The sequence below is a fragment of the Salmo salar genome, chromosome 14 (assembly GCF_965601325.2).
Source record: "Salmo salar chromosome 14, fSalSal1, whole genome shotgun sequence".
Taxonomy (NCBI): Eukaryota; Metazoa; Chordata; class Actinopteri; order Salmoniformes; family Salmonidae; genus Salmo; species Salmo salar.
This window is the reverse complement of record NC_138304.1, coordinates 25,564,887-25,580,616: the sequence shown is the minus strand read 5'-3', so window position 1 is coordinate 25,580,616 and position 15,730 is coordinate 25,564,887. Positions and strand designations below refer to the sequence as shown.

The following is a 15,730-nucleotide window of genomic DNA, read 5'->3' as shown; positions in this document are numbered from 1 at the left end:
ACATCGGGCTCACAAAAATACCCTCCTCTTTAAAAGGAGAGGGGGGGGAGTGGAACCAGCCTACCTCTCTCAGGTCCTTGTTAGGTGCGCTGAGGGGGCAGTCGGAGTCATTGGGGTCCAGGCAGGGGCGGTTCATGTAGGCGTGGCCCACCTGGGCCTTGTCCAGCATCTCCCTGAAGCCCTCCAGACTGGTGAACTGGCTGAGCTCCTCCATCAGCTTCAGAGGGTCCAGGTTCATCCACTGGATGTCCGGCATCCCCCTGTAGAGGAACACAACAACATACAGGCTCAGTGGGAGTCGCAGGGCACAGTAGAGCGATGCCATGGCCATAGCAATCTACGTCACTTTATATACAGTCCTGTTAAGTCCAGTTCAGCTGTGCTCTTTCTGCAGCACGTTCTGCCCCTCCCTTTTTCTTTCCTTTCCTCCTCCAGCTGCACCCATGCCACCGTACCTACACCTCCCCATCTCCCTTCCTGTATGCTATTGGCTGGTTCTGATCTTGCCCTGCGTCTGCTGGGCTCTCCCTGGGGAAGAGGAGCTGCAGATACTGCGTTTATAAAGTAGCGTTTATTATCCTGTTACACGGGGCCACAATGCAGAGGGAAAAACCCGGCGTCAGGCTGCTCGCGCCTATTTCTTAACTTTGTGCATTGAGTCATAACAATTACCTCTGCCTCTAAACATCTTGATAAGGCTGCAGTGGAGCAGTGAGAGGGCTGGCTGGTGGGAGAGCTGAGCAGGGAGTCTGTCTGTGTGCTCTCTCTGTTGGGCTGATTGCCTGCCTGCCTCTCACGCTGTTTAGTGGTGTGATGTTCACAGAGCCTTTCAAAAGGCCTAATCCTGAGGCTTTTCGCTGCTGCTGCCTCTGGGTCCTCCTCCATGCTACATTTATAATTTTCTCCAAAGAGCAGGCAATTATGTGGCCTGAGGGATAATGCTTGGTGTCAGTTGACAGCTTTTGCTGTACCAAGTAAACTTTGTACAGTGCGCTAACTCAGTGGCTCCCACCAGTACAAAGAGAGTACTTGTCAAGAGGAAGCATCCTCTGCTTTACAGGATTGCCCTTGCAACATCTGTATTCTACCACAATACCCATAATACACCACACAACCAGAAATGGCCTCGGCTCCGTAAGTTCGTAATGTCTCAGTTTTCTGGAGCAGCCAGAACCTTTTCTACTTTTCCCTCCTTCCTGTGTTAAAATGGTACCATTTATATATATATATATATAACCCACATGGTCGATTGTATTATTTTACTCAACAACAAAAAATCTACAAGAAACAAGAACTCAGACCATTACAAGTCATAAAATAATGCTGTACCAATCATATAAAAAGTAAATGCTTTAAATAAATAAATAAAAGAATCTAAAAACTTTGAGGCCATTTACTTGAGTTGGTAGAGAGAGAGAAAGGAATCCCCAAAGTGTCCTAACTCTGGGCCCAACCTCACTCCAATGATTCATGAAGAGAGTGGCTTCAAATAAAGCTGCTACTCTCCCATTCCCACATACCAAGCGCCTTTGCTCCTGCTTGCAAAGAGAGGCTCCTTTATCTGCTATTTTTTGCTTGAGTGAACCGGCCTAGGCCCTTTTGTTTTTCCATAGATTGCTGCTCTTTGTTCTCTCAAGTTTTTTTCTCTCTCCCTCTCCCTCTCTCCCTCTTTTTGCATTAAAAAACTCGGCTGAACTGAAGCGGAAGCTAGAGGGGACATTAGCCTCAGTGGCCAGGCCACCCCCAGCTCTCTTCAGCGCAGCAAAAAGAAATGGCAAATAAATAACAACACAGACATTTTTTAAGAAGATATTTCAACACTGTGATTTAGGGGAATACTTGTGGATCTGTGATCATCAAAGGCCCTTCCCCTCTCTCTCCTCTCACACTACATGAGGAGAAGTAAATACAACTCCCATATTTATGTTTATTTAATTTCCCTTTTGTACTTCCACTATGTGCACATTTGTACAATACTTTACATAGCCATAATGTACTGTATGACTCTATTCTTATGAGTGTAATGTTCACTGTTCATTTCTATTTAACATCTATTTCACTTGCTTTGAAAATGTAAACATACGTTTCCCATGTCGATAAAGCCCTTAGAATTGAATTGAGCGAGAGAGAGAGACAGAGAGAGAGAGACAGAGAGAGAGAGACAGAGAGAGAGCTCCCTGCCAGGTGAATGGAGAAAACACTGTTTGTTGTTCAATGTGCACGCCTGTGGCTGCAAAAAACTATTTTCAAAACCCTCAATCTGAACTATTGGTTTTACCTGAATTTATAATCAATATATTTGATATGCGGAAAGTGAAAACAATTGGAGTTATTGAAATATCAATTTAGAGTGTGATACTTATCTTTTAGGATTTTTTTCCCCGCAAGGAATATGGTAAAAAGCATCTTAAAATAACCAAACTCCACTGTTCATTTCTTGTACGCTCTTTGGGGACCAAGACTTGCATAATGCCCATTTTATTTGTTGGACAACTTACAGCTCGGAGCCCGGGCGATTACCATGAGAATGCACAGTGTTACCCGTTGCTGACAAAGCTGAGCCCCCCTCCAGGGCCCCCTCACTGATGGACACTCACTCGTAAACTGAAAGAATGCTTACCATTGTCTGACCCAAAGGTTCCCCTCCCCCCTTTACCAACCCACCCAGTAGCAGCCATCCCTCCCTCCCTCCCTCCCTCCCTCCCTCCCTCCCTCCCTCCCTCCCTCCCTCCCTCCCTCCCTCCCTCCCTCCCTCCCCCTGTCCCCTTTCCATGAGGGCCTTCCCCTGCTCGGCTGGGGGACTGTGTGTGTGTGTGTGTGTGTGTGTGTGTGTGTGTGTGTGTGTGTGTGTGTGTGTGTGTGTGTGTGTGTGTGTGTGTGTGTGTGTGTGTGTTAGCCTACTCAGAGCTACGACGACAGGAGAAGCATAGGTGACAACTGAAGTAGGCCTCTTCCTAACAACAGGGCTAACCGGCTCTTTAGTCACAGCTTGATGTTAGGTTATTACTGCCACCATTGTAGGTTATTACTGCTGCCACTGTATTGGATCCAAACTAAAGCCTCTTGTTAAGAAGAGTGTGTGAGAACCAGGAGGTCAATTGAGATTTTGTAGCCAAGCCACATTCCCTGGCCCCTGCCAAACCCAACGTAAAAATAAGGTGAAAGGGGCCAAGCTAGCTGGACATGGGCCCTAACGTAACTCTAATACTGGGATTCAAGATAGCTGATTTGTGTAAACACTAAAAAAACATTCTGTATTTCCAAGTAATATGGAAGAAAATCATTTGCACCATTTGAAGGACAAATATTATGGAACTTACGGTAAGTATGCTGACCCCCCCTGGAGCTTTGCACCTTCCCAGAAACAGTCCAGTGGGGTAACAATCATACAGGGGAACAGCTTGTCAATCATCTGCAAAACATGGATACATTCATCAGTTATTATCCACTATCAAAAGTACATAAAACAGATCCTTAACCGAAACCATGCATGGTGATCGCAATGGACAAAACAAAATTCATTTTTTCAACTTACCCTTTCAATCATGACATTTTCTATGATAGGGACTCCAGATTTGTAGCAGATTTTATTAAGATCCCATGATCTGAGGAGAGAAGACATACAGAACGTTAGATATGTGACCACAGACAACCCCCTTTCTTTAGTTGTAGGGTAATCCCCAGTGACCCATGGGTCTACTTACTTCCCAAACAGAGACACTTGGACCTTGCTGGCCGAGAGCGCTGCCTCCAGGTGAAGCAGCAAAGCATCCTGGGTCAGAATGTTAGTTCCTTCCTGTTTGGGGGTTTGTATGAGCATCTGCGACGTGAACACAGACTCCTCTCCCTGCTTCTCCTTGGTGTAGCGCAGCTCCCGACTCACTCGGCTACCGGCTAGAAGAGAGAAGAAGAAGAAGAGAAATGGAGAGGGGGGATTGGGTTAAAGACTCATCTCATCTCCCACATATATAAGAGCGATTGGGTTATTTCTCTTCGTTGCGCTGTGATTTGACAAGACAACTGACCCTCATTACCACTGCAGAGGAAGCATGATGCAAGCTAAAACGTCAATCAACAGAGTGAATGAAGCACAGAAAGGTCCACAGAGTGTACAGTTCTGGGGGCTTTGGGGATAGATATGAAGCTTTTTAAGATTCACAGTTTAATTTAATTGCAGCCAGGGTAGAGGGAAAAAAAGCCACTAATTAGGCTGCTTTTCTAATTTTCACATTTCTGTCCAACCCTCCTCCGACTCCCCAAGACTTGGATTCTAAATAGCTGTGTAGTTCAAACCAGAGTCCTTGGCACAGGTCCAAAGGATACAGAGACCCACAGCAGAGAGAGGGGGGTGGGGGGAGGGGGGGGGGGGGGGGGGTGGAGAGACCGAGATATACTGGGAGAGAAATCTGCTGGATATGACTATGCACAGCTCATATTATAATCACACTAGTGCAACAAGCATTGCAGACACGCAAACACACACACACACACACACACAAGTTCCGAGTTGGATCCCTGTATTGAAACAACTGTGGCGTGAGTATTGTGAGTGTAGTACACATATGCACTGCACATACACATGAACACAGATCGGCCAACGCCCTTGCCAGTGTTGGTTTTGAAGGCACTTCAGACACAAAACGTCTAGCCAAGAGAAATTGGTTAAAGCTTCTCATTGGCTCCCTCTGTGAAACAGATGTGTCCTGTTAGGGAATTCCTCCTCACTGTGCCCTGGTGCCCAAACCCCATCACTAACAACACGGCACGGAATGGCAGCACCACCATCCCTAGTTTCACAGTCTATTTCACCTGGGACCTGATCATGTAAGAAACTGACAACAGTCAAAAACACAGCCTCTAGCCTAGTCAGACTGTTTCAGTACAAAACGTAGGCACAACATACCATCGATTTCTTACAGCAGACTTTCACCTTACCAGAACTAACCCATCAGAGACGGAGAGGGAGATTCTAGTAGAGAGAGAGAGCGAGAGAGAGATAAAGGTGGTGGCAGGGTTGGATGGGAGAGAACAACGAGGCAGAAATGCTGTTGATCTGGTATGCAGAGCCGGGATGAAAGCATCAAAGCCCTGAGAGGAAACTCTGGAGTCCAGCCCCGTAATTACCAGAGGCTGCTCTGAAAAGAGTGAGCAGGGTATCTGCGGCAATGCCAAGGGCACATGAAACGCACCGCTCTGGATCAGAGTGGGCCGTCTGCCCCTCCGTGTTCCACTACATGACAATCCTGCAGAGGCTGGCTCTCACTGTAGCCACCTCGCCTCTCAGCTTCTCTCTTCCACTCTTTCCCTCTGTCTCCCCCTCTCCCTCTCTTCCTGGCACCACCTTAACCAATCCAGACGCAGCTCCTCTAATTGAGGGACAAGAAAAAACGATCCTCTCCCTGGCTCTCGAAGTGTAAGATTAGATTCTAACTGGGTTGGAAAATCTTTCTGGGCTTTCTTCTAGCCTTCATAGCCTACGTTGACTTTGTGAATTCACAGAATCAAAGCACGCTTAAGAACAGACACTTTTGTTTCACTTGAGACATTCTGCTCATATTTAATACATTGGGGGCATCTACAGGAACTGATTTTCAATCTTCGGGCCTGTAATTACAGGGCTCCTGAAGTAAATTATAGCTATTTGTGTCTTGTTCCGCCCATCTGGACCACCCAACTAGAGCCCCGGCTGGGCCCCGGCCTCGCCACTCAGTCACTGTTCTGCTCCGAGAGAGAGAGCTCCGCCACTCACCAGATGGAGGCTGTTCCGCTCTGCTCCTATCCGCTCGGCCTGCAACCAACAGCCCTTAAAGAGACAGTCGCCCAAATACTTCTCACCAAGCAGTCAGAAAAGTTTGAGGAAAGTGTATGGATTTTGGGGCCTGTGATTATCTGATGTATTGACATTAAAAGTGGAGCGAAATCACATGTGAAGGGTCATGTGAAGCATTAGGCCCAGATCATTTTTCATGAAGAGACTGTCAAAACGTAACACGTAGTTATCCTTCAACAATCCCATATTGGACGGGGAAATAAGATAACAGTAAATAATATCAACATAACATGGTAGAAGAGATCAGGGAGCTCATACTTCTTCACAAAGCCACTCAGGATGCTGCGCTCCAAACAAAGCACCTCCATTTGTTCTCCCTCTCTTCCATTTTTCACATCAACCCCCGGAGGTGACATCCCCATACAGCCCAATTATCCACAATTATGGTCCATCTCATCTTCCAAGCATATGCAGGGACACGATCCATCAATCAACCCTTTTTATAGCATAGACATTTTGGAGTGAGGACTGCCTGCAATAGCCATTCCTATGCTAAAGCTAATCTCCACCCAGATGGGGTTTTCACTGCATCTCAGTGAGACTAGGCTGGGGCTGGCCAGAGAGACAGACAGGCAATGGTAGCAGGTATCAGGGAGAAGGCCTCCCGCCCAAAGCCCGGACACAGGGCCAGGCAGGCCTATCAGTCTGGTGTGGATGTGTGTGTATGTGCGAGTGCTAGCTCCCCTCTCAGTGGGCAGTATAGAAAGTGGCATGTAATTAACCAAGGAGATGTAGCCCCCTGCTCCTTGGTGTCAGACCACTGTTGGACCCTGTCAGCTCTAATCTCCCTCATGTCCAGCCCACCACCACCCAGTCTAGCCCAGCCCCACAGACCTCGGGAGACCACAGGAGACACCAGTACGTTGGGCCAGTAACCGAAAGGTTGCTGGATCGAATCCCCAAGCTGACAAGGTAAAGATCTGTCGTTCTGCCCCTGAGAAAGGCAGTTAACCCACTGTTCCCCGGGCTCCAAAGACGTGGATGTCGATTAAGGCAGCCCCCCCGTACCTCTCTGATTCAGAGGGGTTGGGTTAAATGCGGAAGACACATTTCAGTTGAATGCATTCAGTTGTACAACTGACTAGGTATCCCCCTTTCCTTCCCTTACCATACTGCAGTGGTTCCCAACCTGTCATCCAAAATGAATAACAGGTGGAGGTATTAATGGTATTATAAGCAATTTAACATTACTTTTCATAACGCTAAATGTTTAGATTAATAATAGGCCTTTAATTTGTTACATTCACTGCTAAAATTGACTAAATCTTACCACCAAGATATTTTATGTTAAAAGAAAATCTCAGACTCTGTGAATGGTGGTCCTCAAGAGCTTTTGTCTGTGTATGGGATCCGTTGCCATACTGTACTGTATCAATGTATTTCCTCTCCATGTCTGCCTGTATGCTATGTTGTCTGCCTATACTAGTGCACAGGTTTACTGATTGTAAACATTTGCCATCAAACTCAAACAGTATCTTCCAAAATTGTTGGTCACAGACAGCACAATGTATCCAATCAAATGTGGAAGTAGTCTCACACAAGTAGCCTAGCTATTTCTCCAGCTTGGCTCAGAGGCTGTTAGGCGCCATCACTAAAACACAACTGTTGAAACAATTAGCAAATAGGATTGAACCAGCAGCAACACCATTCACATGTTAGCTCTAGGTCCAGATCCACTCTCCATTAGCAGAGACCACCTTCAAAGTGTTGTGGGCCAGATTAGCTGGATTATGTTGCCACTGAAAGGATCCATGCTGCTTTGGAGGAAGTCCCACAAGGAAGAGACATGCTGAAAGAGACATGCTTTACCATGCTTTAACTGTAATGTAGCACAGATTACAGTACACAAAATCACAAATGTACAAACTCAAATGCACACATAGCCTCGCCACTCACCCACTCCCTCACTTATACATTCACACTGAAAATAGACTTTGCTGGACTGGTTCTGCTTAGGAACTGTCAGTCCCTCATCTTGCCCATTCCCTGCACTTTGTTATCCATTTAACATGGTTTTAAAAAGCATGCACTATAAAACCAGAGGGATAGATTTTGGCCCTGACTGGCATAGCGAAACAAGTCTTTATTGAAATCGAGCTTCAGTTCTATTGCCATTCTCTTCAATAGGCCATCCTTTACCAAGTGCTGCAGCACCTCCCCATCCCAGTCCAATGTGTTACTTAGCAGATGGAGAAGCTCCTTATACAGAGAAAATCCAGGCAGGGCAGAAGAGATTGAATACAGGCTTTTGTCATTCCCCTCCTGAATTTCTTTCAGATGTTTCCCAACAAACAGGAAAAAATAAAGAGGGAAATTTCACAACAAAAGCAAATGGACCAAGACTTTTTCCCAGCAAATAAAACAATGCGGGAGTGGGGGGCTTGGCTTTCTACCTTACCTATAGAAATACAGTGTGTCTGTGCGTCCGTTTTTGAGGGGGAGAGTGTGTGAATTGGACAGGATGGGAAAAGGACATTTTGAGGTATTCCTTCAAAAAAAAGTGAGAGGATGACAAATTAAGTTCAATTTGAGAGGGAAAACTGTAAAAATGCCATCAAAAGTAAAAGGCAAAAATAATCAGCTTCAGTTACAATCTATTCAGATCTTGATACTTCTGTCAGCATTGACATACATTTCCACTGGTGTTGGCAGTTAGGCACTTGCTATTTCCATATGTATAGCCTTGCCTGTACTAATTATGCTAATCATCCCCAGTGTTGGCTGCTGTGAAAAATAGTCACATTAGGCACTCCACTGGCTGCTAATGCAGCTTAATGTGTGGTTGAAACATACATTCATCCAATGGTGAAAGGCAAAATTTTTCCACATTGCTGGTCTCATTCAGCCTAGAAATGAATTTATTGAGCCCAAGCACCATTTATTTCCCCCCAAATACCAAGAAAATGTTTTTCTCCCTTCTTCTTTTTCCAGAGGGGGCAAATAGTGTAAGAAGAAAATAGGCAAACTCTACCCAAAATGGTGACTGGTGTAACTTTATTTAAAGTGGACCAAGGAGAACAATCTCTAATTGGCATGATATAAAAACTGTCAAAGTGCAAGAAACACAGAGAGTGTAAAGGAGATGTGTGAGCCAGTGCTTCCTATAACAGAGATAGTCCTTCAGCACTCCCCAAAAATGGACCCAGTATCTACAGTGACTTTCAAGCAACACCAAATACAGGATGCTAAACAGGTATACGGTTACGTATAGTGCTGAAATGTAATGCACTACTGTAAATGTAAAAAAGTCAAGTACCATAAAATCTCGTCTCTATTATATACCTTAGAATACTAAACACCACATAACATGGGAAAACATACACCGCTGTATGAGTCACTGATTTAATACTGTAAATATCCAAAAAGGATATTAGCACTGTGTATTAATATCAGTACACAGTGGAGGGTTAATGGCGACTTCAGTAATGGAGGGATCTGGTGAAGTTAAGTATTCAGCTCATGTGTTTGCTCCGTGAGGAGAGGACCGAGGCTGGAGGACTGCAGACTGGTGGGAGGTGGTGGGGGGATGAATGGAGGGAGGGAGAGGGTGGGGGGGTTGAAATAAACATTTTCAACTGACCCAGGTTGACTCTGGCCTTGTTTGTTCTTTCTACTGGTGAGGTCTGAGGCTCAGCAGTTGGAGTTTATTTATCTAGCTGGGGAACTGTGGCGTTCCATTCACCTCCAATAATGCCTCATAGAGCTTTCTTTCTCTTTTAGCAGGCCCTGAACTGGAAGACTGTATTTTCTGATGAATTATAGCATTTACCTTGCATTTTTGTTTAGATAACTGTTCCAAACATTGAAACGTCCACATGTTCCCCTCCGAAAGGCCTGGCTTGTGCTGCTAGGGCTCTGGAAGGTACCTACTGCTCGCCATGTGGAGTAGCTCATTCATGCTGTGTATATGTTCTTTTCCTCCATTCTACACAGTCTCTTTCTAAAACATATGGCGGGCTGGCACTTTGCAATATTTGCACAGCTTGTCTGTGTGTACATGTCTGTCAAGATCACCAAAACTGTGTCAAGAAGGATGGGTTTAGTTAATGTGGGATAGCCTACAAGTACATACTTGTAAACCTTTATTTCCCACTCTAAATGCACTATTCAAAACGTTGTGGTGCTCTTTGGTGGTATTAATTCTACCCACTACCAAATATCAAACCTTTTGGGAAATCTACATGACTGTTGCAATAGTAATAACGCTAGCTAAGCTTATATTACTTCCAGAAAAAACAACTCCCTACCCAGCAAATATACATTTTCTTCTACGTCCTGCTTGAACTGGTGAAAGAAACGTGTCCTGAGAAAGAGGCCACACTGTTGTTTTTAGGGAATGGGAAAACGTTAAAGTGTATACCCCTAAAACCTTCGCCCCTAATGCTCCCCCACCCCCATCCTCATCTGCCTGCACTTCACCTCTTTATTACCCCCCTTTCTTCCTCGAGACAATACACTCTAGGTCACATTCTCCCCCTGGTCCCACCCATGACTGCCAGGCCATTTTCCTGTGTTATTTCTTGCTCTGCATTGCTTCTGCAGTAGAAAACTTCATAAAAGAAATGTCCAAAAGAAAACAACATGACTGACAAAAAAAATGTAGTGTGTTTAGTGTGTTTTATCACTCTGCACTCTGTCTGTATTAGCCAACCAGTCTAATGAGTCTACCCACCTAGAGACGGAACAGTTGAACTAGTATCGGTCATAACTACATACAGTATGAACACCTTTCACAACAGGTACCTTGTTTTTAACTACTACACCTTCTCCCATATGTTTCTGACTGGCACCAACTACTGGTTTAACTACCACCAGAATCCCATCAACATTCAGAACAGACAAGCTAGTCCCAGCTAACGCTGTAGTGACACACTGTACAGGAGGGTTTGCATCAGGTTGAGAAAACAAATACTCTCCAAAACATTATTTTCCACAGTCCTATGGCCCAAGTGTTAGCACATTATCCTTGGCTAGGGTAGGGAAAACTAGGCTAGGTTGGGATGGGGTAGGCTAGGAAGAGTAGGGTATAGGGTAGGCTAGGGTAAGGTAGGGTAAGGTTAGGTTAGGGTAGGCGAGAGGAAACAATTAAAAAGAGCCTGGTGGTCTGACATCACACACAGCAGGTCATTTACCCTAGCTAGGTGGCAAACATGACATTTGGGTGGGGGTGGGAGACAGATATGGCCTGAGGATATATGATGGGAAGCATATGCTCCCAGGCACTCCCAGCTGGCCAAGTGTGAGCCCAGGAGGCCTCATATCAGCACCCTCATCCTTCATGTGGTCAGAATACACCTCTGCATGTGTTGACAAGAAGACCACATAGACTTACGTTCTCTATTGAGAAAATACTAAGCCTGCAACACCTGTTATTTTGAAAGTTTGAGTCCCAACCGTAAGCTGTTGATTTATAAAGTAGCTTTAAACATGCCTGTCTTCAAAATAAAAACATACTGCTCTGCCTGCTACTAATAGAAAATGATGCTGTCTGGACACTCATCTCATCTTTTCTTAGAGAGCAATACACTTCTCTGTCCTATTAGGAAATATATCTCTTCTATTTTGCGAAAGAGTTTATGTTTGCATGTGTATGTGTTCGAGTGTGAGTGAGAGAGAGGGAGAGAGAGCGATGCGTGCATGTGTTTCTCTCTCTGTGTGTGTGTTTGTGTGTGTGCGTGTGTGAGAACCAACCTCTCCTTGTTACCAAACCACTTACTCTCCATTGAGCTCTGAGCAGCTTTGTCAATGGGCTATTGGGGAAACAACGCAGGCAGAAACTTTAGAAACATGGGCACTGCCTCTTAAAGGAACAGCATTCCTTTTCAGCATTTGGGTATTTCACTCTCAGAATGACTCCATGATTAGGCACAACAAACCCTATCTAACAACCTCCTTTCAGAAGACCAACGGTTAGCTTCTTTAATGTGTATGAAATACACAGCAGTACATGAACAAAATACTATGATTATGACAAATTGCACTGCGATAATTTCATATCTTGTTTGTGAGTCAGACTCCACTCAACTACAATCTGACAAGTGAATGAGTCAAATCTGAAAATCTTTGGCTTCACCAATTTTACCAAAACTCAAACACAGTGTGTCAGACCACAAGCATTTAATTGACAACATCTAAGCCCTTCCCAGCCAAAGTTTTGGGAAGGAATAAAGGGAGTGTTTATACACTCTTAGAAAAAAGGGTGCTATCTAGAACCCAAAAGGGTTCTTCTGCTGTCTCCATAGGAGAACCCTTTGAAGAACCCCTTTTGGTTCCAGGTTGAACCCGTTAGGTTCTAGGTAGAAACCTTTTGGGTTCCATGTAGAACCCTATCCACAAAGAGTTCTACATGGAACCTAAAAGAGTTCTACCTGGAACCAAAAAGGGTTCTCCTGTGGGGACAGCCACAGAACCCTTTTTTTCTAAGAGTGTACTACAACTGTTGTGACTCTTTTTAGAGTGTGCAAAACAGGTGGGTAAACTTCAGCTGTATTCACTTATTTTTTGTAGGAAAGGGGGTGCCTTTATTGTTGAATGGAATCCAAGAATAGTTAAGGACCACACAGAGAGCTAGGGGGGAGGGTCAGCGCCTCAAAGATGGCTAACGATTCACACAGCCCATCTGCTCTTGGGATCAGGAGTGCGGCAAAAGCCTAGAGGGCTTAAAAGGAATTTGGCAGTGTGAAAACCAAATAAAGCTGCCCGAATATGCACAGATAACCCAGCCTGCACACAGAAAGGACCTCAAATAAAACATGGAACATGGAACCACCATGGCAAACAATACAAGGCTGATGAGAAGAACAAGAGAAGGCTTGCATGTGCAAGGAACAACAACACGAGCTCCTTGTATGCAATAAAGTTGGAATTTCTTGAACTACTCTCCATTCCCATTGCAAAGCAACTTTGCCATCAGCAAACAACACACAAAGGTGCGGAGGTTAGAATACATTCAAATAACTTTCAATACAAAAATGACTAAGTTATGGTCAAATTCAAGAAAAAACTACAAATTCTTTGTATCCACCACCCAATCATGAATAACAACTAAAGAGCAGCGCCTCCCAAAAAACTAGAGCAAAAATACTGATGCAAGAAGTCAGTCAGACAGCACCCATACAGTTTATTGTGCCCCCCTCCAGTAGCCTGGATGGCAAAACGTCTACAACAAGTTTATTTGGGCAGAAGAATAGCCCTCTCTCTCCCCTTCCCAGACAACACCTCAAACCATACCCCGAAACTGGACGCCTGACTCACCTTCCACCCAGAGTTGCTCAATGTCCGTCTCAATGGCAGCAACCCGCAAACCCACAGACAAGGCACCGAACACAAGCAGTCCAATGAAAAGGACTTTTCCACAATGTCGCTGGATGTGACAGCCCAAAGAAAAGAGAAGAGCCTGGAACCGCGCCCGAATCCACAACGGGGCTTTCTGACCCACAGCCTTCCCCTAAAGAGACAGGAGGAACATGGAGAGAGAAAACATTTTTATTACATTGTTATTACACATTAGTAACAACATATTGCTATACATGGACTGCATGGATATGGCATAGACAAGTACAACTATTCACTAATGGAAGACGACACTGTATCTAACTGCTCCCGAGTGGCGCAGCGGTCTAAGGCACTGCATCTCAGTGCTTGAGGCGTCACTACAGACACCCTGGTTCGAATCCCGGTTGTATCACAACCGGACATGATAGGGAGTCCCATAGGGCGGAGCACAATTGGCCTGGCATTGTCCGGGTTTGGCCAGTGGAGGCCGTCATTGTAAATAAGAATTTGTTCTCAACTGACTTGCCTTGTTAAATAGGTTACATAAAAAAATCTATAAAAGTAAGATAAACTATCAATACAGTGGTCTTTCAAGTATTACTAAGAATGACCTACTAGGGCAGAGAATGCTAAAATAGATAACCTGAGTATGATTGTGATAGCGTGGCATACTTAAGGGCATGTTCAACATTTCAGTATCTACTGTATTAGATAGACACGTGAGTGATGTCTTCATGTCAGTTGTCCTGTAAGCAAATCATATCTATGTGAATTGGATCACCTGAACTGACGTCAGATATAGATACCAGGTGAATATCAGAATATAACCAGTCAGAAGATACCCTAATTGATGGTAGGTAATTGAGGGCCCAACACCAAAGAGGGTAAAGCAATGACCAGTCTTCGGATTGGGCCCTCACAGTTGGCACAAGCCAGGTGAGTCTACCACTCATCACCAGGGGCATGGGGGTGTGCTATGGAGTCAAAACACAAGACTTCACAGTTATGGTTACATGGGTTCAGATTTAACAACAAAAAAACGGCATACTTGTCAAATGGGATATCAAGTAATCTACGCTGTTCTGGTGTAGCCTATTACACACATATATAATACACTAATAACAATTAGGATTGAATAAGTATCTATGGTCTACTAGGGGCTATATATTTGACAACACTTTTGTGCATTTTGACCAGGACTAACATTTTTCCTATATTTAATGTTTAAATGCTCAGCCAGCTGCCCTAACAACCTCCTGGTAAAAACGATGAAACCTAATGCTGTTGGGCACTAACGCAACTCCTAGTTTTAAGTGGAAGTTGAAAGATTACAAGATTGCACACATTTGAGTCAGGAGTTATGTAGCATACCATACTTTCTTTAATAAGCTACATAGCTTCTAAAAGGCTATGCAGGGATTTGACAATATGCAGTTCCTATATCAAGCCCTACTCCTATCATTTAAAATTCAAACACTGTCTGAAGACCGTCTACTATACCCATTCAAACTTTACAAAACAATGTCACCGGTCTAGTACAGACACACTGGACAGATGTTTTGGTTTCACTTAGGAGTTTTGACACATATCCAACCGTTCATGCGGTCCAGTGATGCTTTGTCAGATAAAACTTAATCAGTGAATTCCTGTAAGACCCACCGCATTTTCAAACAAACTAGCCTTAAACAAACAAGCCTAGAACGGGGACCCTGAGTCTAACTTCTTACTAATGGAGTTGAACAGATCCCACACACGTAGAAATAACTATTATGAGTTGTATTGCTTCTCAAATTAATGGAGATAGTTATTTTCATTCATAGTGGGATCGGGATCGAAGGTTAAAATCTGTGCGTGCCAGTGATTCGTAAATGTTACAATGTAAAATCGAAATATTATGTCAAAACGGCAGCATATCACATTGTAACACATTTGGACACAAAACTCCCTAAAATATTCCTCGTTTCGAGTGGTAGTAACACTCGTTTCTCCAGAAGTACCAAAACATAGCACTTATTCACAGAGAAGATGAATGAAACAGCAAAGTATATTCCATTGAAAGCATTTTGTCACCTTAGAAATCTGTTTTAATGCGAAAGCAGCGTGGCAGTAACTGGGTCTCCGGAGAAGATCTGAGTTTACTTGCGGCGGAGAACGCGTATAACTTGGGGGTAAATCTCCAAAAACACCGGCCCCTGGGACTCTGGGATCCGAGGCCATAGTCCAAACAAGAAAAACAAAGCACAGAGCGAAGCAAGAGAGAAACAGTGCGAGTTCAGCAAAAGCGACAATAATCCAAGATAGAATACTAGCGCATCCAGCGGGTAAAAATTAGGAGAATATATACTAGTCTTTCCTTGAGCCAAAGTCTTGCAACTCCATCCCAACATTATGTGCCCAAATCCGTATAGATCCTTGAGTCTTCATCCGTCCTGATAGCTTGTAAAACAACGTTTCGAAGTAAAGTCTCGAGCAGATATTTAAGTCTGCCTCTGATCCCGTAGCAGTGACATTTGGAGAAGCTAGCCCCTCTGCAAATCGTGAAAAGGGTGGTTTGGTGGAAAAGTGATCTGGTTCTCATTGGCCAAGGAAGAGGCAAATTACTTAGCAAACATCTCCTATTATTAG

General features: G+C 44.4%; 1 protein-coding gene across 1 annotated transcript in view; it reads right to left on the bottom strand.

Moving 5' to 3' along the window:
• Nucleotides 1-15,730, bottom strand: part of LOC106569083 (protein patched homolog 1) — a 32,195-nt gene extending 16,465 nt beyond the window's left edge. Inside the window, exons 1-6 of the mRNA XM_014140071.3 lie at nucleotides 15,176-15,730; nucleotides 13,085-13,277; nucleotides 3,705-3,894; nucleotides 3,536-3,605; nucleotides 3,321-3,412; nucleotides 65-260 (exon numbers count right to left, since the gene is read on the bottom strand). Of these exons, the coding sequence (XP_013995546.1) occupies nucleotides 65-260; nucleotides 3,321-3,412; nucleotides 3,536-3,605; nucleotides 3,705-3,894; nucleotides 13,085-13,277; nucleotides 15,176-15,322 (888 nt within the window). The 5' untranslated portion in view covers nucleotides 15,323-15,730. The remainder of the gene's footprint in view (nucleotides 1-64; nucleotides 261-3,320; nucleotides 3,413-3,535; nucleotides 3,606-3,704; nucleotides 3,895-13,084; nucleotides 13,278-15,175) is intronic.